This window comes from Pongo pygmaeus, chromosome 13 (genome assembly GCF_028885625.2).
Source record: "Pongo pygmaeus isolate AG05252 chromosome 13, NHGRI_mPonPyg2-v2.0_pri, whole genome shotgun sequence".
NCBI classification, from domain to species: domain Eukaryota; kingdom Metazoa; phylum Chordata; class Mammalia; order Primates; family Hominidae; genus Pongo; species Pongo pygmaeus.
Window position 1 is genome coordinate 91,850,984 of NC_072386.2, and position 21,205 is coordinate 91,872,188.

Below are 21,205 nucleotides of genomic sequence, written 5' to 3' on the forward strand. Positions count from 1 at the left end.
AATAGCTACTATAAGTGGGGGTAAAAGAGAGGCCTTTCGAGTTACTTTGCAAGGCAGTGTGGAGCCAGAACAGGAAAGGAAAGATAAAATAGATGCTCTGTAATGACTGTAGCTAGCAGACTTCTTTGTGCGTACATACATGTAAGGTAGCTTTTTGCAGACTCCAAGAAATATTTAGTAGGACTTTTGGGGCTTGAGAAAGAGTGTTATCAACAAAGGAAACTCTGCATTATTTAATCTTAACATGACTGCTTACATCCAAAGACTGGCGACACATGGTGTCTTTAGGTGCTGAGCTGTGGGATCGATTTCATTAGGGAGAAGTCACATTCTGTTTCTAGTTGGCAGGAATGATTTTAGTTCCTATCTTCATCCTTACTCCTTTCTTGAAGAGTAAAGTGTCACACATTGCTCAAATCTCTAGAAATTTCAGGATCTCCTGGGATTCATGTCAGACCCCTCTATATCTTTTCTGGGATACTGTGTTTTTTTGAGAACATAATTTAATTTCATTATCATAGTTTTTCTCCTGGAAACTGAATACAGACAGGAAAATACTTTCTGATGCAGTTGTATTAACATTTGCATTCCAAAAAGAGCTTCAGAAATTTACAGCATGGTTTACACTATACATCAAAATCCATATGACTACTTTCTAAAATTGTGAATTTATTTTCAGAAAAATAAAAAGCTCTTCATGGGCCCCAAATCAACAATTCAAGACAATTCCACAATATGTTGAAAATAAGCACAAGCTTCCGTTGCTATCCGGTCAATCCCATGTCCAATCTGAATTTGATTATCTGTACTTCCTTGAAAGTAGCAACAATGATCTTATTGTTTCCATGATGTTTCATGTTCAGCTGTTCAGATGTCCTATCATGTGAGAAAGAAAATGCAATCTTACAGGCCGCCAGGAATCTAAGAAGCTATGCCTCTCAAAGCCCTTTGATATCTTCAAACAATTAATCTTGTAGCAGCTAGAATATATTTTCAGTAATGTGCCTAACTTAACTATATGACTATATTAAAATAAATCTCCCTGTTACTTCAATTTCTAAATAAAATGGCATGAGCAGAAAGGACATTAAAAATCTTGATCACTTCCCCCAGCAACAGAGCAGTTGCTGTTCACATTTTACCCAAGAGCTATCTATGTGCCTCTTCTTCCTAGCCAACAAAAGCCCCATCTTGTTTAGGTGGTGGGTAGGGAGCCACTGAGATCATAGAAGATGGGCCCCTATCCAAGCCCCAAGAGAATTAATTGTAACTGGGCTTGTTCTGTTTTCCTTTGTCTGTGATTGGTCTAGGAGTGGGCATGTGGCCTATTTCTGGCCCTATGAAGCAAAAGGAGAGGTCTGCTGGGAGACTTCCTGAAACTGCTCTTCCTGGAAGGAGGAAAACAAACAAAACAACAACCAAAGAACTTTACAAGAGAAAGCTTTTTATCCCAGCCCCTTCCTACTCCCATTGAATGCAGCTCTGTGAGGACACGATATTTGAAGCTGCAGTAGCTGAGGTGGCAAAAGATGGCAGAACAGAAGAGCAGACAGAATCTGGGTCCTAGATGACTTCATTGCACTGCTGCAACTGCCTTCTCCAGACCTCTTGCCAGGTGAGAAAATTAAATGTCATTATTGCTTAAGCCCCTGGGGGACTAGATTCTGTTACTTGCCATTGAATGCATCCTAATGCTGTAACCATCTCTTGCACTGAAACCAACTTGCAAAATTTACAGCACAAACTCTGCCCATGTATGAAGAGAATGTATAAAAGCATTCCAAACATCTCTTTTGGGAAAATAAATGGATAACACCGTTTTTTCTTTTCATTTGAGTTGTCCTGTCTTTAGCAAGTGAAAGCTGAAAAGCAGAATTTTCACATATAAATCAAATTTCCCCATTTCCCTCCTGTCAAGGGGTAAGAAACTCTTAGCCCATACATGCTTTGTAATTAGTTAAGAATTGGATTTCAAGCCCTACTCTTATTGTTTGGTTTATTCTGCTTTGTTCATTCAGATAAGAGAGTCCTTGAAGGTAAGGTTTAGGGTAGTCAAACAGTTATGAACAATGGTTGTGAATTATGACATATTCCAGCATTTTGGAGCAGCAGCTTAGTCAGCTATCCTCAGAGCCAGTCTAAGGACTGGCCAATACCAGTCTGGGTTGTCTAAACAAATTAATTTTTAAAAGTAAGGAATGTGTCTTTTCAGGCCTGTGGGTCCCTATGGAAACACTGACAAGAACAGGTGGAATAAATATGTGGTCTTCGGTTAAAAACTCTGCAGGGTTCAAAGAAGGGCACTCTCATATCATGTGATGGGTGAGCTGTAGTCATTCTGTGAGGGGAACTCCAGCAGACTGGATCCAACTCGCAATCAGCTATAGTGAAGTTATGATATGAGAAGCACTGACTTGGCACAAGACTTGGGAAAGGCAATGAGGCAGCAGGCAAGCTTTAAGGGATGACACTTACCTTGAGGGAGCAAGGACAAGTTGTGACCTTCCCAGTCCTCTCTCCATTTGCAAATCAGCAAGCTTCTGTCAGCAAGGAGGGGTGGACAAAGAAACTGTTTGGGTTCAGCTTGATTTGTTTTTTGAGACAGGTGTGGCAAGGGGCTGCCATCAAGGTAAGTCACCTTTGGACAAGCCAAGTGCTTTGGGAGACAATTGTTTCTGAAAATAAGTGTTTGTGTCAAACATTCTCTTTGTTAGTAGGAGACATTTTTGTTGGATCATGTTGTCCTCAGCAAAAGAGGTTGCAGAGAAGCTAAGAAAGTTGGGATAACTTAGAGTCTCAGTGCTTTGGGGCAATTTACAGACAGCACTGTGTGATCCTGCCATCTCAGGACTTACATCATGTTGCTAACTCCCCCACCGGGGGCCAAGGTTCTGAAAGGAAGAAAGCATATCTTATTCACTCACGTTTGAATCTCCAGCACTGAGCACAGCACCTGTCACTCAGTAGGCACTCAATAAATGTAAATTGATATGAAACATGACACGTGGTGCCTTTTACAGAACAAAAATTAATTTGTCCTAAAGGCCTCCTGGGATGCAATTCTGAATTTTAGTATGTGTCTACCTTGGGGTTGAGGTTAATGTTTAAGTGTGACAGGAAGGGGTTAGTTTGGCTGAAATAGTTCTTCCTGTGGTATTAACTGGTAAAATGAAATATAATGTCATTCTAATCTCTTCCAAGCCTCTCCTGATTCAAACATGGAAATGTGTTTCTGCAGATTGGGGCGTTTCAGCTAAAAGTTCAACAAGATTAAAAAGGAGAAAGCTTGAGTCGTTTGAGTCAATATCGCAAACAGTGTTTAGGTATTCATTAAGATAAGGATAAACTGCTAAATTTAGGTTTACTCATGATTAATTTGTTTGATGTATTTCCTTACAGAATAATACATGAACTAGATTTTGAATGTGATACAGACACACACCACTTTTTACAATATATAGCTTTTAAAATTTAGATGTATTCTATGTGTACAATCCAGAAAGGAGATGAAATCCTGCCTCCTCTTTTATAAACTTATTTGGAGGGGGAGCTAAATGGAAGCCAAATTTTTGCTGAACTCAAATTGGCCATGGATTCTGGATACACTGGGGCTAGAGAAGGGTATGGTTGAGAAGGACAAGAGGCATTGCACAAAGACATTCCTGGAAATAAATCTACACAGACTGGTTGACTTGAAAACTGGTTAATCAGAAATTTTGCCCTGCTTGGGGTAAAGCTAGAAACATTGAATCCCAACCTCTGTGAGTAACATGCCTAATAGGAAAACTGAAAATTCTGTGTATTTCTTTTCCAAAATTAAATGGCAGCCAACATTTGCAGAAAAAGAAAAAAACCCACAATGGGGAATTAGATTACAGCTGTTTGCTTAAAAATTGATAACTGATTTTGTTTTTTCTGTAATGGAAACATTTGTATTGTGCATTCTTGTTGTTGTTTGAAGAAAAATGGTGAGAATATTACAGTGCAACTGCAGAATACAAGTTTGATAGAACTAATCTGATTTACCTTAGATACACTCCTCATTTGGGAGAATTTATTTAACTGGTAATTTAATTTAGGTGGAGAGGCACTTTAATTGGAGTTGATTACTGTGGGATTTTTACATACAGTACGATGCACTCTTGAGTTACAGCACCACATGATGTAAAATTGGGTAATTTTAAGCCACTGGATATTTTTATCCCAACTATAATAGAATTTGCTGAAAAATGCTTATTAACTGAAACTGTTTTCTAGGTTGGATACTATTTGGAAAATCTTTGGGACTATGTCAAAGATGGTTGGAAATTTAATAAAGCTAGCAGACCAAAAAACAAAACAAAACAAAACAAAACAAAAAGACTTAATTTATTAGGACTGCAGTGGTGATGTGTTGTCACTTCAGGATACCCCACTACCTGAATTGCAGCAGTGTTGCGAATCATCACTCTGCAGTGAATGGGAATTTTTGGTTTAGAGTTTAACAGATTTTCCTGGTCTTTGTCCTAGCAACTGACACAGAAATATGAAAGAATAAAATGATTCCAAAAAAAAAACACCTACGTCAACCATTTGGGGGTAAAAATGATGAAAATGTAAAGGCAAATGATGAATTTATAAAAGAGAATGAAGGAACAGATAGCGTATGTATGTAGGAACACAGTAGCTTTAAAATATCAGAAAGATGAAGGACAGAAATGCCAAGTGAAGCAGAGGGTTTCTACATTTGTCATCTGCTCTTGCATGTCCCACGTTCCCTTATGTAATAGATCTTTAATGGATTCCCTACTGTCACAGAACCTTTATAAGACCAGCCTGTGGAGAATGCAAAGGAACTAAATAATGGACAGTTAACGTTCTGGAAAAGCAATTTATTATCTTGCTAGGAGCTGGCTTCTCATTGCATTTTGAATAAACTTTAAACAGCGATATCATCTTCCAGGCCTGATATGATCTGGCCCCTGCAAACTTACCTTCCCGTCTTCCCACTCCCATGCTCATTCTTCAAGCTCTAGCTACACTGGCTTTTTTTTCATCCTTGGACTTTTTACACTGGTTCTTTCTGCAAGGTCTTTGCACTGCCATGCTCTCTCTCTGGAATGCTTTTCCTTTGGCTAAATTTTTCCATGTAATTTAGGTCTTAGTTCAATTTTAATCTCCCCCAAGAGATTTTCCATCCTATCTAAAGCAGTCTATGCCCTTCCCTATCCCTAGGTCCTGCAATCACATTACCTAGTTAGATTTCCTTCAAACCTCTTGAAATTCCCTTATTTATTCTTTTGAGTTTTTTTCTGCTTCACCTTCCCCATAGAACATGAGCTCCTCAGTGTCAGGGGTCTTCTGTTTCATTCACTGCTATATCCCCAACACCTAGAATAGAACATGACACATAGTGAGCAATGAATGAATGAGAAAGAGTACAGGACTCACAGTGGAACTGCCTATGAACAAAAGGAATACTGGACAAAAAGAAATGGACTAGGGAAGAAAATCAGGAAGAAGAGGAACAAAGAATGGGATCTAGGGACTGAGAATTGGTTATAGTGTACAATTTTAGCCCCTATAAGAAAGTTTTTTACATGCATTCCAAGCAGAAGGAATGGCAAGTGCTAAGAGGAAGTCTTTCCATCACCACACACAGCTGTTTTTTACTTTGTTGTTGTTAGTGGTTTTGTTTTCAGTGTGTGTGTTGGGAGTGGGGGGAGGATGGGTGTGAGGGATCTCTGTGTGTTTCTCTCAGGGGAAGGCTGGGATTTCTCTTTCAGCCTACAGGTGTTGCTGCATGTTCTTGGAGTTGCCAATGGAGCACTAGACAGGAATACCACCCATGGCAGCTCTACAACTTATTCTAAGACTTTTAGGCCAAGAGGCAGGAAACAGTGAAGGAATGATCATCACACTGTACCAGGGGTATACTGGTGAGAGGTAAGATGATCGGGGTGGTAGCAGTGACCCCCAATTTTTTTACCCAGAAAAAGATGGATAAATGCTCTGACATTGCTGTGACCCAGGGATCTGTGGCCACGGTTGCTTGTGCAGGCAGCAGCCAATACTTCTGAATGGCTCCCTTGGGACTACAAAACTCTGTGTGGAGGCAGGGAGCCCATACTATTTGCCGCATCAGAAAAATCCATTCATGAAAAAGAAAGACAGAGAATGATAAAAGTCTTCTCAGAAAGCCTTAGCAAAATGGGTGCTTTTATTTTCACAGACATGTCTATGCAATACACTCAGTCACGAGAGAGCTTCTTAAGCCTGACCATAATTTGAACTCTGAAAGGTGAGTTAGCCTGTTAAGAGACCTCCACCCTTCTAGTAACTTATGTCCCTTGATATGGGAAGGATATCTTAGTTCTCCCTAGCCCCTTGCTTAGGATTAAATGAGAGACTTCAGCTTTGGTGTAAAGCTGTCAGCTGCCCTAATCAAGGACAATACATAAAAATTAGACTCCTTATAAGAATAAGGGATTAAATGGAGGGAGATCTAGAAGTGGATGGGAACAAAAGTGCAGAACTGAGCCTGCATCTGCAGAAAATGTCCAAAGACAACTGGCAGAGTTCAGCTCCATGGGGAAAAGGCATGTTAGTGTGTAGGTAGAGAAACTGGACAAGGAAGGATGGCCTTAGCCTTCCATAATGGAGAAGTCAGGGGAGGGGATGTCTGCATGCAATAGACAACTGAATTAGAAAGAGCAGAAATGTAAACCAGCAGTGCTTCCCTATCTTGGGCCTGGCTAGCTTAAAGTGGCTCCACTGTCATTGGTCAAAAAGGATCTCATTGAGGAAATCCAATCACTAATGCAACAAACTCTAATGAGTTCTAAGCTGGAGAGAGTTCAGTTCTAAAGCTTGCGGGTAGACAGGTCACTGAGAGAGAAGGAATGAAGGAGTGGGATCTGAACAGTGTAATAAGTCATCTAGTAGCTCTGATCACTTTGGACATTGCTGGGGGATACATAACAGCACACTATAACATTACAACACATACTTATATCTGTTTGTTCCTCCAAACTAACATGACAATGTGTTTCTGCCATCGTAGCTTACAGAGACATGATTTAGTCCAGGTTATACTCAGATTTTACAAAAGAGACTTTGACCACATAGATATTCATAAAATTAATGTGGTTGAGAAAAAAGTGCAGGGGCTTGAAGTCAGAAGAGCTCTGTTCCCATTCTGGCTATGCTGCTGTTCAGGTTTGTGACCTGGAGAGCAGTTTAGCATCTCTGGGTCTCAATCTGTTCATCTGTAGAGCATGGGTGATCAACATTTATGTAATCCTTCTGTGTTGAGTGGGTCTCAAGATAGAAGTTCACTGTGGGAATTTAAAAGCAAACTGTGGCATCGAAACAAACTGGACAATTGCTTGAACTCTAATATCATCATCCATCCTCATTAAAGGAACTTGTTGATCACTAGTCTGATAGTACTGTTAAAAGACACTTATTTGTAACTTTTGAGAAAAGTAATTTTCAGACTCTGATTTTAGAATAAGCTCATGAGGAGTCTCATTTCCAAGCTGGAGATCATTTCCAGTTTGAATGAACAATTCTTCTTTTTGGCTTGGCTGAAGGTGGGGATAGATGAAAGCTGAGCTGCACATCCTTCACAGGTCACAATGAAAAGTCAGTCTTTATTCTAGCAGGGCTTGGTCATCTGGAATAGCTGGTACATAGGTGGCAGCCCCATGCCCTATCTCATACTTTAAACAACATCACCAATATCTTTTTCCGAAATAAGCTTGAGTTGTATATGTTTATCACAGGAGAGAAAAGTTTGCCAAGTGTCTTCTATGGACTAAACACTTCCTAGGTGTTTTACATATACTCTGCCATTTAATCCTCAAGGCAACTTTAACAGGTAAGTATTACTGTCCTCATTTTACAGGTGAAGAAATTGAGACCCAGAGTGATTATATGACCTGCCCAAGGTGGTCACGTTGTTAGGGCATGGCAGAGATCTGAAATAAAAGTTCAGGTCTTCTGACTTCAGTCCATGCTTTTTTTTTTTTTTTTTTCTATAACATCATGCTACCTAGAAGAAAAAGAAATGAGGGTAAGCAGGCAGCCAGGAAGGTCAGGAAAAATGATATGCTACTTTTAAAGAGGTCCCCTATACTGTATCATTCTGAAATGTCCAATTTTCAAAGAGTCAGAGTAGTAGAGAAATGTTCAATGTTAAATCACTACTCAACGTAAGCAATCTGACTTTGATGGTTCAGAAGCTCTTCCAGATCTTGTCGTGCCTTAAAGTTCTCACTAACAATATCAATTATCAGTGCACTACAGATATATAGGAAAAGAAAATGCCAGGTAACAGAAAAGCCAGATCACCTGCCTCCAAGATGGCGGGCACTGCATGGCTTTTATCAGTTTTTATTACATCAGGTCAAGGAAACAAATGGAATCTATCCACATGGTCCTGCCTCGTTGGGCATATATTCTAAACATACATCCATTTTCATACCCAATGAGAAAGAACTCAATTCCAAAGGATCTCACCTTTCACAGAATTCTACCCTTAAGATCCTAAAACAGTCATATCACTGTGCACAAAATTTTTGGCAGTCACAAGCTCTATCACAAAGCAGAGCTTAAAAACAAATGGAGAATATAATCAGTGTTCAAATGCACCCTCACTGGGTGGGTCAGACTGCATGAGGCAGTGTGGCTGTGTGGAGGGAGAGGTCCGGACCTGTGGCAAACTGCTGCTCCTGCCAGGAGGCTACCAAAGCCAAAGCTCTTACTTACTGATGTTCCTCAGCTGCCCCAGTGCCTATATCTCTAACAACAGTAAACTGTGAAATACCTGCAGGCAACCATGTCTAAATAAAGAGATCAATGTTTGAATCTTCAAGAAGTGGCCAACTTCAGAAAGGCATCTCTTGGCACCCTAGAGGAGACTGGGATGAAAGTTGTACCGGAGACTGGAGAAGAGCCCAATGTGTTTCACGAGGTTCGGCTCCACTACATAGGCCCTCTCTCCCTTGGCCCTCAACAGCGAGTACAGTGCCATGTCCTTGCCAAAGCCCTTGTGGCAGTATACTTGGGACAGGTAGGTGAGGGTCCGGCGGGCCGCAGGTGCCGGGAAGAGCATGGCTGGGGTGCAACACTGAGAGGCAGGAACCACACTGTACAGGGAAGGACTCAGCCGCCGCAGTTCCAGGAAATAGTGCCGACCCACCAGCTCCACCAGACCCATGCTATACAGGGAGAAGAAGAGCATTACAGGCCAGCTAAACCCTGGGCGGCTGGCAAACCTCATGTATATCCAGGTTAGTAAGGGCCCCAGCAACATGCCTACACCAACCCACTCCAGGATCCGCATGGGCTCTGGGTTGATGTAGTGCTGGAGCCTCTCGGGGTGATAGAGCTTGAGATAAAGGGCATCTCTGAGATGTGGCTCAGAGAAGCGAGCCCGCAGAAGGTGCTCCAAGACTGGGAAGATCTGCTCTTCTGGAACAGCATCGTCTTCTACCATCAGGACGTAGTCTGGGTTGTAGGTCTGCAGGGATGACTCCAGGCAATAGACATAGTCCTGCTTCTCTTTCTCAAACGAGTTGGTCGAAGGGTCATCACCATAATCATCCTCAGTGCCCTCATAGCGATTGGCCACAGGGACGTACTTGGAGAGCAACTTGGCATCAAAATGGCTCACACTACGCTCCACGTTGCACAGGAAGAGTTGGTGCCCCTCGCACTGGGGGCCACATTGCTGAAGAAGCCGGTGGAACTGGGACACCACCTGCAGGACGTAGTGGAAGCCAGGCTGCCTGTCCACAGTGATGATGGTGATCACCAGCCAGGGCCGGGGGGTGGCCTGCCAGACAATAGGCACTGAGCCATTGGCAGAGGGAAGCTCCTCAAAATAGTGGAGGGCAGCCTCACCCTCTTTCAAGCTTTGCTGCAGGAACTCTTGGCTCATTTGGTTCAGATGCCAGTGGCGCAGGTAGAAGTAAGAGTGTAGAAGTCGGTGACAGGCCAGGGGGGCCAGCAGGCCAAATGTCACCACTGTTAGGATGAAGAGCTGGACAGCAGTGCTGCCCCAGGAGAGTCGCCGCAGCCTCCGGAGGAGCATGGCAGCTGGAGAGGTTGAAGTGCTCATGAGGTCAACTTTTGTTCATGTCTGGTCCCAAGAAAAAACCATCCTGGAACTCAGGCCAGAGTCATCAGAAATCAAACCTAAAGAGAGAGGAAGTAGGGAATGGTAAGAGTAACTTAAAAAAACAAACAACAACAACAAAAAAACCAAAGGGACAAGAACTGAACTCAGCACATATCAAACCAGAAATTATAATTCCAGGCCCTGTAGCTTCTAGAGACTTTAAAGTATTTTCTGCAGTAAACCGTTCTTTGGTTGTGTCTGCTAACAACCTCTGGGATGTTTTTATTATTTCTATGAGTAATACGATCTCGGTGCATCCAATCAAGTCTCCCTGCCTAAAGATACTTAGTTAGGTTTACAATGTGCCAGAAAATCTCCAGGTAGGCTGTTAGGATCATTATTTCTATTCGCCAGCTACACAGACAATGGGTTCTTAAAACGGGGGCAAAAAAGCAAGGCTTGGCACAAAAGAAATATACACATTTAGAGCAAGTTCCAGCATAAGGGCCCAGAAAATACTTGTCGATTAACTGTGCATATAGCAATTTCCAAAAAAAACTTGTCCAACAAGAGAAGGAATACTTAGGATTCTCTGAAGTATCTTTGTTATTTAATGTCATTTTCCATTCATATGCTTCTAATCTCAGACAACTATACTTAACATTGCACATTAATTTAATCCTGATTGTTCTCCCATTTTATTTTTATAGATCATGGGAACCAATGAGAGGAAGTATGTCCCATAAGCAAGCAAACTCTAGAGCCCCAGGCTTGGGGAGGGAGGAAACATCTGGAGGAAGATCCATGAGTAGCTTTTCAATGAGGGAGTCGGGGGAAAGGCAGAGGTGAATATGGAAGAGACAGTTGCCTTCAGTTTGGTCCAGGAAAAAATGCTGTGTGATATGATGATTCAGAGCATGGGCCTGAGGCCAGGCTCATATTGGTGTGAATCCTAGCTCTTCCTCTCACTTGGTGGGAAGTCAGTTTACCTCTCCATATCTTATATTTCTTAGCTCTAAAATGGAAATAATAATACCTGTCTCATAGGGTTACTGTGAATATTAAATGTGTTAGAAAGCAAAATAATGCAGAGTAAAAATGCCATTAAAATCTATCCATGTGTTCAAACTCACAAAAATATTTTAGAAGTAAGCAGGTCTAATGTTCTGATGGAAAACAGACTAGTGCCAAAAAACAGAATTAAAAGGGCAAAACCAGCATAAAATAATAATTGCTAGTAAGGTCAATGCAAAACTAAATGGTGTCTGCAGTACAGAAAGTAAATCTCTTGCCTCAGAAGCATAATAAGGTTTACACACATTTGGAGGAAAACTGTGTAGTTTGTGAGTTATTGCAAAGGGAGGATTGCCCAGGAACCATACGAGGCTGCTGTGGAGCAGACTCAGCCAGTGCTCTCATATCCACGGTCTCCCCTTGGGTACACAGAAAGACCTCATTTCCTAGTTTGCCTTCTCCAGGTGGAGTCATGTGACTAGGGCTTGTCAGCAAAGTGACAGGTGTGACACCTGGGACAAGGTAGTTGAGAACAGATGTGCCATCTCGACTTTCTCTTTCCCCATCTGCCAGCTGAATGGAGAGCCCTGGTGGATCTAGAGGAGGTACAGTCACCAGATGGCAGAAGCCTGGGTCCTTGAATCCTTTACATACATATCCCAGTGTTGGGACGGCATGGAACAGATGTCACTTCCACTGCCCACCTCCCAGTACCCTCCCAAACTAGAGTGGACTGTGTTGTGAGCAATACATAAACCACTGTGTCTAGACACCAATAATTTTTGGACTTTATTACAGCAGTTAGCCTACTCTGCCCTCTACAGTTGTGTAGAATACCAAATGTGCAGTGACATGGTTAATTTCTCAAGTAGAGAAACAAGTTTCCTTTCAGCCACAGAAGCAGATTGTACTATGGGACTCCAAAGGTGAGACAGACTATCCTAGAACTAAGAGATCTGGATAGTACCCAAAGAGGGAACAAAGCAAGGAGAGGTTTGAATTATGCAACCCTAGTCTTGATGGTTTGTGAACATCCAGCATATTGCAGACTGGTTGCTTCTTCCTCTGCTCTGCTCAGCGCAATGGAGTTAACAAACCATGTGGTTGCACGTGATTGAACGTGGCCTCACCATTTCCACATCACTGCTAATGGAAGCCAAATACTAGAATTGGGCTGATCTCACACTCCTGCAGTATTGGCCTTGGAAAAGGAGGCATTTGAGTGGCTTTCTGCTCATACTATTATCGCTGCCTTTGTTATTACCACAAGGGAGCTGGATCAATCTAGAGGAGGGAACTAGAGAAAATGAAATAGGACAGGCAGTTTGGAAAATGCCAGACACATAGTAAAGGCTATTACTTACTATGATATGTTAAGGGGGAAAGAAATGGAAACACCTAGAACTGACATCAAGAGAACCTTTGGTCCCAGGGAATTTATCCTACTGGGGACAATAAAATCATTAACATCTCACATAGTCCTTTACTTTAAAACTACGTCTGTGAGACTGCTGTTCTACTGACAATCAGGAAAAGAGAGGGATTCGGTTCAGAGGACACATGGTCCCTACCTATATTGATCAGCTTTGCTGGGGTGATTAACAGCCTCAAATGTTTATAACTTAGAGTAATAACATGTATTTCTTGCATACGGCTGTGTGGATAGCTGTGGCTCAGTTGGGGTCAGCTCCAGAATGTAGGTCAGAATTAGTTCATGCCACATGCCCCTCCTTCTAGATCAAGCTGCAGAGGAAACAGCCACCTGGGGCGTGTTCTTACGTCGCCTGGAAGCTGCACAAGAGGCCAAGTCAGAACATGCAGGTACATTTACATCCTTGTTTCAGTGTGCCACAAATCAAGTCCACTCATCATCCATTGGCCAAAACAATGGGACAGGAAGATTTACTCCTCCCACAGAGCAGAAGGAGGGGAAAATGAAGATTCAATAGAAAAAAAAAAAAAAAGCAACAGGCCAATGTCTAAATCCTCAGGAGAAAAGAAAGCATCTAGCAATCTGCTCAGGGAGTATGGAAACTATTTTTAGAATGCTCACAGGGCTTCAGACCCAGCCCCCAACCCCAATCATTACACACTGCACGAATAAGGACAGGCTTCAGTAATGATCCCCAAAATCTCAGTGGCTGATAAGAACTAAGGTTTAATTCTTGCTCATATTACTTGTCCTTTATAGGTCAATTGTGCCTCTGTTGCCTGTTGTTTGTACTCTAGGACCCAGGCAGATAGAACTGTTTTTTTGTTTGTTTGTTTTGTTTTTTTTTTTAACGTTGCTGGTTTTGTGGTAGAGAGAAAAAAGGGGAATAGTGCACCACAAGCTGGCTCTCAAAGCCACTGCTCAAAAGTGACACAGATCACTTCCACTCACATTTCACTGACTGGAACAAGTCACGTAATAACTCAAGTTCAACAGAGCAGAGTTATGTCATTTTCCTGCAAGAAGGGAGTACCAAAAGATACATGGCCACACCTGATGCCAATGACTGGAGAAATATATGTATTCCAGGGAGGGGCAGAAAGTGTACTCCAGGGAGGGGCATTTTGAACAGTAATGCAATCTACCACACCCACCTAGGACACAGGAGCTGGGATCAGATCCTTCATTCAAGATTAGATGACTGCTTTGCTGAAAATCCAACCACATGGAGTTATGTAGTCATTCAGGAGTATGTTCTTGTTTACTTTTTAAAATATTTTCTTAAAAGATTTAACCAATTGTTGCACAGTAGGCTGTGGTGTCCAGTGCCACCTATAATTTATTTCACCTTACTGATCTGGTTTTAAGAAGAATGGCCAGCTGGATGCAGTGGCTCAAGCCTGTAATCCCAGCACTTTAGGAGGCTGAGGCAGGTGGATGGCTTGAGCCTAGGAGATTGAGACGAGCCTGGCAACATGGCAAAACTTAGTCTCAACAAAAGATACAAAAATTAGCCAGACATGGTAGCATGTTACTGTAGTCCTAGCTACTCAGCAGGCCGAGGCAGGAGGATTGCCTGAGCCCCAGCAGGTCGAGGCTGCAGTGAGCTGTGATCGCACCACCGCACTCCAACCTGGGTGACAGAGAAAAACCCTGTCTCAAACAAAAACAAACAAACAAACAAACAGACAAAAGATAAAAGATAAATGGCCTTAGGGGAACAGATATAAAAACATAGGATTTTTCACTGCTAGTTTGGGGAAGGAGTTTTTTTACTCCCAGCCCAATCATAAAGGTGAGACAAGAGGGCTATGTCTATGTTACCACTCTGATTGTCTTTTTCCAGAATTCCAGTTGCCCATGATGTCACAGGCTGAGGCCCACACTCCAGAGACACTGTGGACTGACTGGCACCTATGAGCTGACCTAATAACAGTCGCACCATTACAGCTCCAATTCTACAGAACAATACATACCCAGTTCTTATCTCTGCTTTGCATGTGCTCTTTGAAACACAACCCTTCCCTAAACAGAATTCTCTACCGGTTACCATGTCTAGAGTGTAGGGCTCAGGGAAGACAGTAAAGGGCACAGACTCTGAGAAATGAACATGAACTAGGGCTTAGATGAATAAATGGAGCGACAACAACGGTTATATTTTAGTGCAACTTCTGAAAATTAAACTAAAGGATCCACCGGTGTGGAAGACACAATACCAGGGTGTGAGTCACGGGATGAGTGCTCAAGAATGTTCTATGTTTCCCAAATCCACTATATGAATGGCATGACCACTTTCCCAGGCAACTCAGTCTAAAACACTAGTTAGTTCTAACTTCTCACCTCCATGCGGTCACTTCCTAATCCCACCTCTTTTATTATGCCTCTCTTTTCTCGTCCCCTTCCCCCCGTCAAGCCTTCCTCCCTGCCACACTCTAGTTCCTCCTCAGCACCTCCAAGCCAGCTGATTGCAACAGGCTCCTAACAGAGCTTCTGACCTCCAGAATGAGCAACACAAGCCAAAAGATCTAGGTCCGGTTCTCGTCCCAACACTCACTAATTTGATCAATTTGTATAAAAAAATCATTTATCTCTCTGAGCCTATTTTATTTCTCTGTGAAACAGGAAAACAAAAGATACTTCAGCTAGGTGCAGTGGCTCACACCGCTAACCCCACCACTTTGGGACGCCGAGGCAGGCGGATCACGAGGTCAGGAGATCGAGACCATCCTGGCAAACATGGTGAAACCCCGTCTCTACTAAAAATACAATAATTAGCTGGGTGTGGTGGCACGTGCCTGTAATCCCAGCTACTCAGGAGGCTGAGGCAGGAGAATCGCTTGAACCAGGTAGTCGGAGGTTGCAGTGAGCCAGATTACGCCACTGCACTCCAGCCTGGCAACACAGTGAGACTGTGATGATGAAGAGACAACAGCTATGATAGCCCTTTGTCAGGCATAGGACACTGTGCAAATGACGGTGATGTTTTACCTGATCAGCATCCATCTGACACTCTGAAGCATAAGTCAGAACAGAGTCTTTTCTGTAAAACTATTCAATGATTCCCCCATGACTGTAGAATAAAGTCCAAATTATTTGCCAAGATTCTTCACAATCCAGTTCCAACTATCTTCCCAGCTGCATTTTTGCTCCTCACACTGTCTAACTCAACCATCAAGAATCAGCTCAAAAGGTACCTCTTCCAAAACACAACCCTGACCTTTCCAACCAGAAAGAATCTCTTTTATTCCCCTCAAGTACTGGGGCCCTTTCTATGAACTTTTCCTCCAGGGCATTCATTTGTCACTTTCTACTTCAGATTCATCTATTTATAGCTACCGCTTATTAAGGCCATACTACATATCCCAATGTTGTGCTAGACTCTTGCATCTATTTCTTCTGAACAAAATAGCAACTCTCAAATAGCAATGGAATTAATCCCATTTAGTTGACAAAACTGATGCTACCAAGTTGCAAGCAGGAAATTCAAGCACAAGGATAAATTTCAAAGCTCATATTTTTCTATAATGCCTGTTGTCTTCCATAGCCTTGTTTATGGCCCTTGACTTATGATCTGATTGGACTCTTGAATCCTTTTTTAGTAGATTCAGTCTGATTTGTCTTTGGTATCCCTCACAGACCCAGCACAGAACTATGCATAGAAGATGCTCAATGCTTGTTGAGCAAATAAATGGCCTCTTTTGACCTCTATGGGTCTCAGGTCCTCAGCTATAAAATTGGTAGTATCAAAGAGCTGGTCATATACTGTGTAGAGATCGACTTATTTGTAAATGTTTGCAGAACACTTATGTGCCAGGCACTGTTCTAAGCATCTCATCTATCGATCCTCATAAAAAGCCTCTGAGAAGTATGACTATTAAGCCCATTTTATACTTTAAAAAACTAAGTTTTTAAGCAGGGTGACAAAACTTGAACCCAGGCAGACTGTGTTCAGAACCCACATTCTCAACCAATATGCACTACTGCCTATATAAATTTGGAGCCCAGGAAAATCAACTGAAAAACCATTAGAAATGGCAATAGACTCAAAACATGGTTGGTACCAGAATTAATATGTAAAAATAATATATAATATACATAGCAAGTATATATACACATGTACTATATATATGCATTACATATCCATATCTGTATCTATATTATCTATATTATAGTGATTGCTTTCATGTAAATGATCACCAATGAACTAAGGGAACAAAAGATCCCAGTCAAAAGGGAAAAAAATAAGCAACTCAAATATCTAGAACTAAATTTCAGAAATATGCAGAATATACACACATACTACAAAATTCTACCAAAGGGTAATTAAAAAGTCATTAATAAACAGAAAAATAATGCTTAGGTGGAAAGACTTGGTAATAGAGCTCCCTTTCTCCATAATTAATCTCTATATTTAACATCTGAATTTAATTTACTTCAAGGGGGAGTGTCACAGTTCAACAACTAGGCACTTTAATATAAATTGGTGCAATCTTTGGAGGAAATGTTGGGGTGTTGGGGCAGTATCTATAAAAATTTTATAAGTGCATCCCCTTTGACAAACGGTCCTACTTCTAGGAATCTACTCTGCAGAAATGCCAACACATGCTACCAAAGCTGGATAAGAAATGTTGAGTGCTGTTTTGTATGCAGTAGGAAGAAAAAGAGAGAAAGAGGGGCAGAGGAATGGAGGGAGAAAGGGAAGAAAGGAAGGAAGGAAGAAAAAGGAAAGAAGACAGAAAGAGAGAGGGAGAGAGTGAGGAAGAGGGTGGGAGGGTGGAAGGAAGAAAGGAAGAACTGCAGGCAAATGAAATGCCTAGCAAAGGGAACAGATTTTTAGAGAATCATAAAAGGGTATGCTGTGGAAATGTTAAGAAGAGAAAGGTTTAAATATGTTGACATAAAAGAAATCTTAGCTAGGTTTGTGCTTTGGACTGAATGTTTGTCCTCCTCCTGCCCAGCCAAAATTCGTGTTATAAATCCTAATCGCCAATATGATGGTATTTGGAGATGGGGTCTTTGGAAGGTAATCAGGTCATAAGGGTGCAGACCTCAGTAATGCATGCCCTTTATTAGTGTCCTTATAAGAAAAGACAGGAGAGATCACTTCTTTTCTCTGCCCTTTCACATGTAAACCAGAAAGAGGGCCCTCACCAAAACTTGACCATGCTGGCACCCTGATCTGGAACTTCCAGCTTTCAGAATTTTGAGAAATAAATGTGTCTGTTGTTTAAGCCACCTAGTCTTTGAGAATGTGTTACAGCAGCTCAAGTAGACTAAGACCAGAAGGGAGAAATGCAAACTATATCAGTGCAAATTACAGAAAAATGTACAGAGATATGACCATTTTATTTTTAATGTGGAGTATAATTTAGTGAAGGAGAAAGGAAGGGTATGGGGATGGCAATTTCCTGTTTTGATATCTACACTTCTGCAACGAGCATTACTTTTATAATCATAATTAAGCATTTGATTCAACATTGAGTTTTGTGTTAGACACTGGGAAGGTGAACATGACAGTCAGGGCACCTGTTAAGTCCATTTTTTTATTTGTGATTTAAGTTGCTATAGCTATAATAAATTAAATTACATATATCTATCTGTTTGTGGATTTTGGCATCTATCTATCTCTGCATTGCGGTGCCAGGGCCATGTTATTTTCATTATGAAAACTTTATAACAGGTTTTAATATCTGACTAGGCAGATTCTCTCTCATTACCCAAGATTATAATTTTCTAGGCCTTTAAAAATTAATTTTATTGAGGTACTGTTTACATATAGTACAATGCACCACTTAAATATATATATTTCGATGAGTTTTGTCAAATCTATATGCCCATATAACCATCAAAATAAAAAATTGACCTAAGTATCCAAAAGATCATTTGGAATTAGAACTAGTAAAAATTAACAGAAAATACTCGCTATAGTGCAACACGTGACAAAGAATTACTACTTCAATGTGTAATACATATAAAGTGTTTAAAAATCAGGAAGAGAAAGATACTCCAACTGAAAAATGGGCAGAAGAATTAACAATCAACTCACCTACAGAAATGCAAAAGGCTGCTACACAGAGGAAAAAGTATTAATTCCCATGGGTAATCAAAGACATGCAAATTAAGACAAGATACCATTTTTTGGTCCACACTTTTGATTTAAAACTTCAAATGTGTATATATAGAGAAAATTTTAAGATATGCAGAAAATCTAAACCATCTAGAAGTTGAAGTTTTAAATTATTTTTATTTTGTTTCTCCTTTGGATTTTTGTTTCCTGGATGTTTTCTAATAGTGTATCCTTACAACATTCTAATAATTCTAATAATGTTGATTTTCTCTTCTTACCTCATAAAGTACCTAGTGCAGTGCATTCTAGAAATTCACCCCTAAAAAAAAAGCTATTTCCCCTATAGAAGGATTAGTTTTCTTGGAGAAACACACACATGCACGCGCACACACACCTGCATGTGTTGCTAATGGTCCGCATGGTGAGATCATCATTAGGGCCGCCCTGCGGTCCCCCGGAGAGAGCGTGGGCTGAGCAGGGGATGCGGGTCACAACGACCCTGCAGGAGCTCACGCCCCAAGACACCGCGAGCGCAGTGCGACACTGGCGACGCCCGAGCTAAGGGCCAGAAAGAGGGCGAGACACACCCAGGTGGACCTAACTAACCCTCCCTCTTGGAAAAAGAATGGGGGACGATGTCCAGGGCCCTGGATGTAGTGTCTGTCGCTGACCTTGGGCAGTCCCTGCCACGCTTGAGCCTCAGTTTCCCACCCGTAGGCCCAGCTGACCGTCTCCATCGCTGCGCTCCTTCCCTTCTGCTGGTTTTTCCTGGTGCTGGGAGGGAAGCCTTCCTCTGCCCAGTCGCCCTCCCCCAGCCCTTGGCTGCGAGGTCGCCCGCAGAAACTCAACACTGCGGCCACGCTCTCGGCGCGCCCGGCGAACCTAAGGTGTGGACGCGCCGCGAGGGTCCCCTGCTTGCGGGCGGCCATTAGGCGCCAGGCCCCTTGGCGCTTCGGCCCTGCTAGGCTCGGCGAGGGTCTTACCCAGACTGGCACGCGCCCCGCTCGCTTCCTTCTGCTGACCTGTCAGCGCAGCTGGCGCAGGCAAGGGCCAGGGAGGCGCCCCCGCTACACTCAACCATCCCCGCACTGATGTGGGCCCCTGCCGCGCCGGGGACCGCAATCCTCCGGCAGGAAGCGGTCGGAGCTGCGGGCAGGGCCGCTAGGCAACCCGCCTGCCCGAGGCGCACTGCCCGGGGCACAGGCCCTCTGCGACGCCTCTCCCCAACCCCCAGCTGCCCTGCTTGTGCCAGCTGTGGCCACCCCTAATCCTTGTCCCCTGGCTCTACTGTCCGGGGCTCCGACCACCGCACCAGAAGGGCTGGGCAGATCGTGCGCAACAGAAACCTACCCGGTTGGGGCGATCAGCTCGGTCCCCTGCGCGCGCCGAGGGCCGCCTCTGGTATTGCCCAGGCTGGCTAGCTCATCCCGGTGGAGGCGCCATCGCCGGGGCCCGGAAGGAGCGGGCGCAGCGCGGTTTGGGTGTGCGCCGGAGCCTCACCTCCTCCCGCCTCGCAGCTCAGGCGCAGGGCTCCCCTTGCTCAGGCGGGCCATGTGACCCGCGAGCTGCGGAGAGACCGCGGCCCCCAAAGCGGCTTGGGGAAAAAGGATGGCAAAAGGCGCCAACTGATGGGCAGCCAGGGAAAAGCAGGAGTCGCCCCCAAGTCACGCAAACAGGAAGCCTGTTTCTTTTGTGAGGGGACTAGAAACCAGCATTATATTTGATCAGGTGTGTATATAGAGACTTATTCACACCAATGGGACGATATCTCTCAATGCGTGTAAACGCTTCATGAGAAAGCTGTTACTTTGGGTCTTGAATGTTTTTCAGTCTTCCCCAAACCCTCAATTTAAACACAAATGGCCACGAGAGACATAACGCCTGAGGTGTGAGAAAGTATGCACATTGAGAACAATCCCGGCAAAGCAAATAGGAAAAAAGATACGGAATGATCCGGGGGAGGAAAAATGTGGGGGTCAAAAGAAAAGTAACAGCCTCCTACATTCCACCCTGGACTTTCCCTTCTGAATGGGTTTTCACCACACAATTGTACGGCCTTACTCAGTGCTTGTTCTAATCCTAGGTTTGCCTGTCTAGGCCACAGGTTAGCAACTACAGCTTGCTGACTGTTCTTGTACAGCCCACAAGCTAAGAATGTTTTTTGCAATATTTCATGGTTAAAAATGGAAGAATATTTCAGGGCTACGAAAATTATATGAATTCAGAATTTGATGATCATAAACAAAGTTTTATTGCAACGTGGTCATCATTTACATATTGTCTATGGCTGCTACCATGCAAGAACAGCAGAGTTGGATGATTGTGACAGAGACCTTATGACCTACAAAGCCTAAAATATTTACTGCCTGATTTGCCAACACCTGCTCTAAAAGGTCTGTTCAGTGGTCACAAGACAAAGCATTAAAGCCAGTAAATGCTCATATGATTTCTTCTTGTGTAAGTAAAATTGATACTAGATATTAACTTCCTTTAGAACCTTACAAACATCCACCTGAGAACCCATTCATCATCTACTCTTTCAGCCAGCATTTACTGAAGAATGGTTCTGACATAGTGCCATCACTAT

At 42.8% G+C, this 21,205-nt stretch overlaps 1 protein-coding gene and 1 long non-coding RNA gene across 4 annotated transcripts; one reads left to right on the forward strand and one right to left on the reverse strand.

Moving 5' to 3' along the window:
- Positions 1 to 1,445: 1,445 nt before the first annotated feature.
- Positions 1,446 to 14,540, forward strand: LOC129043431 (uncharacterized). 3 transcript variants are annotated; one of them, XR_010123349.1, is made up of 4 exons: positions 1,446 to 1,615; positions 7,889 to 8,056; positions 12,857 to 12,940; positions 14,398 to 14,540. It is a non-coding gene; the product is annotated as an uncharacterized LOC129043431 (long non-coding RNA). The 3 variants fall into 3 exon arrangements; XR_010123350.1 differs by lacking the exon at positions 7,889 to 8,056; XR_008504463.1 differs by lacking the exons at positions 1,446 to 1,615; positions 7,889 to 8,056 and adding an exon at positions 2,327 to 2,629.
- Positions 8,317 to 20,284, reverse strand: PGAP4 (post-GPI attachment to proteins GalNAc transferase 4). The gene is made up of 2 exons (XM_054500131.2): positions 19,969 to 20,284; positions 8,317 to 10,182 (listed from the first exon to the last, which is right to left on the reverse strand). Exon 2 carries the CDS (start codon positions 10,103 to 10,105, stop codon positions 8,894 to 8,896), a length of 1,212 nt encoding a protein of 403 aa, XP_054356106.1. The 5' UTR covers positions 10,106 to 10,182; positions 19,969 to 20,284; the 3' UTR covers positions 8,317 to 8,893.
- Positions 20,285 to 21,205: the final 921 nt, after the last annotated feature.

Coding starts and splice junctions, on each gene's coding strand:
- PGAP4 (XM_054500131.2), bottom strand. CDS start 10,105: ATGAGCACTTCAACCTCTCCAGCTGCCATGCTCCTCCGGAGGCTGCGG.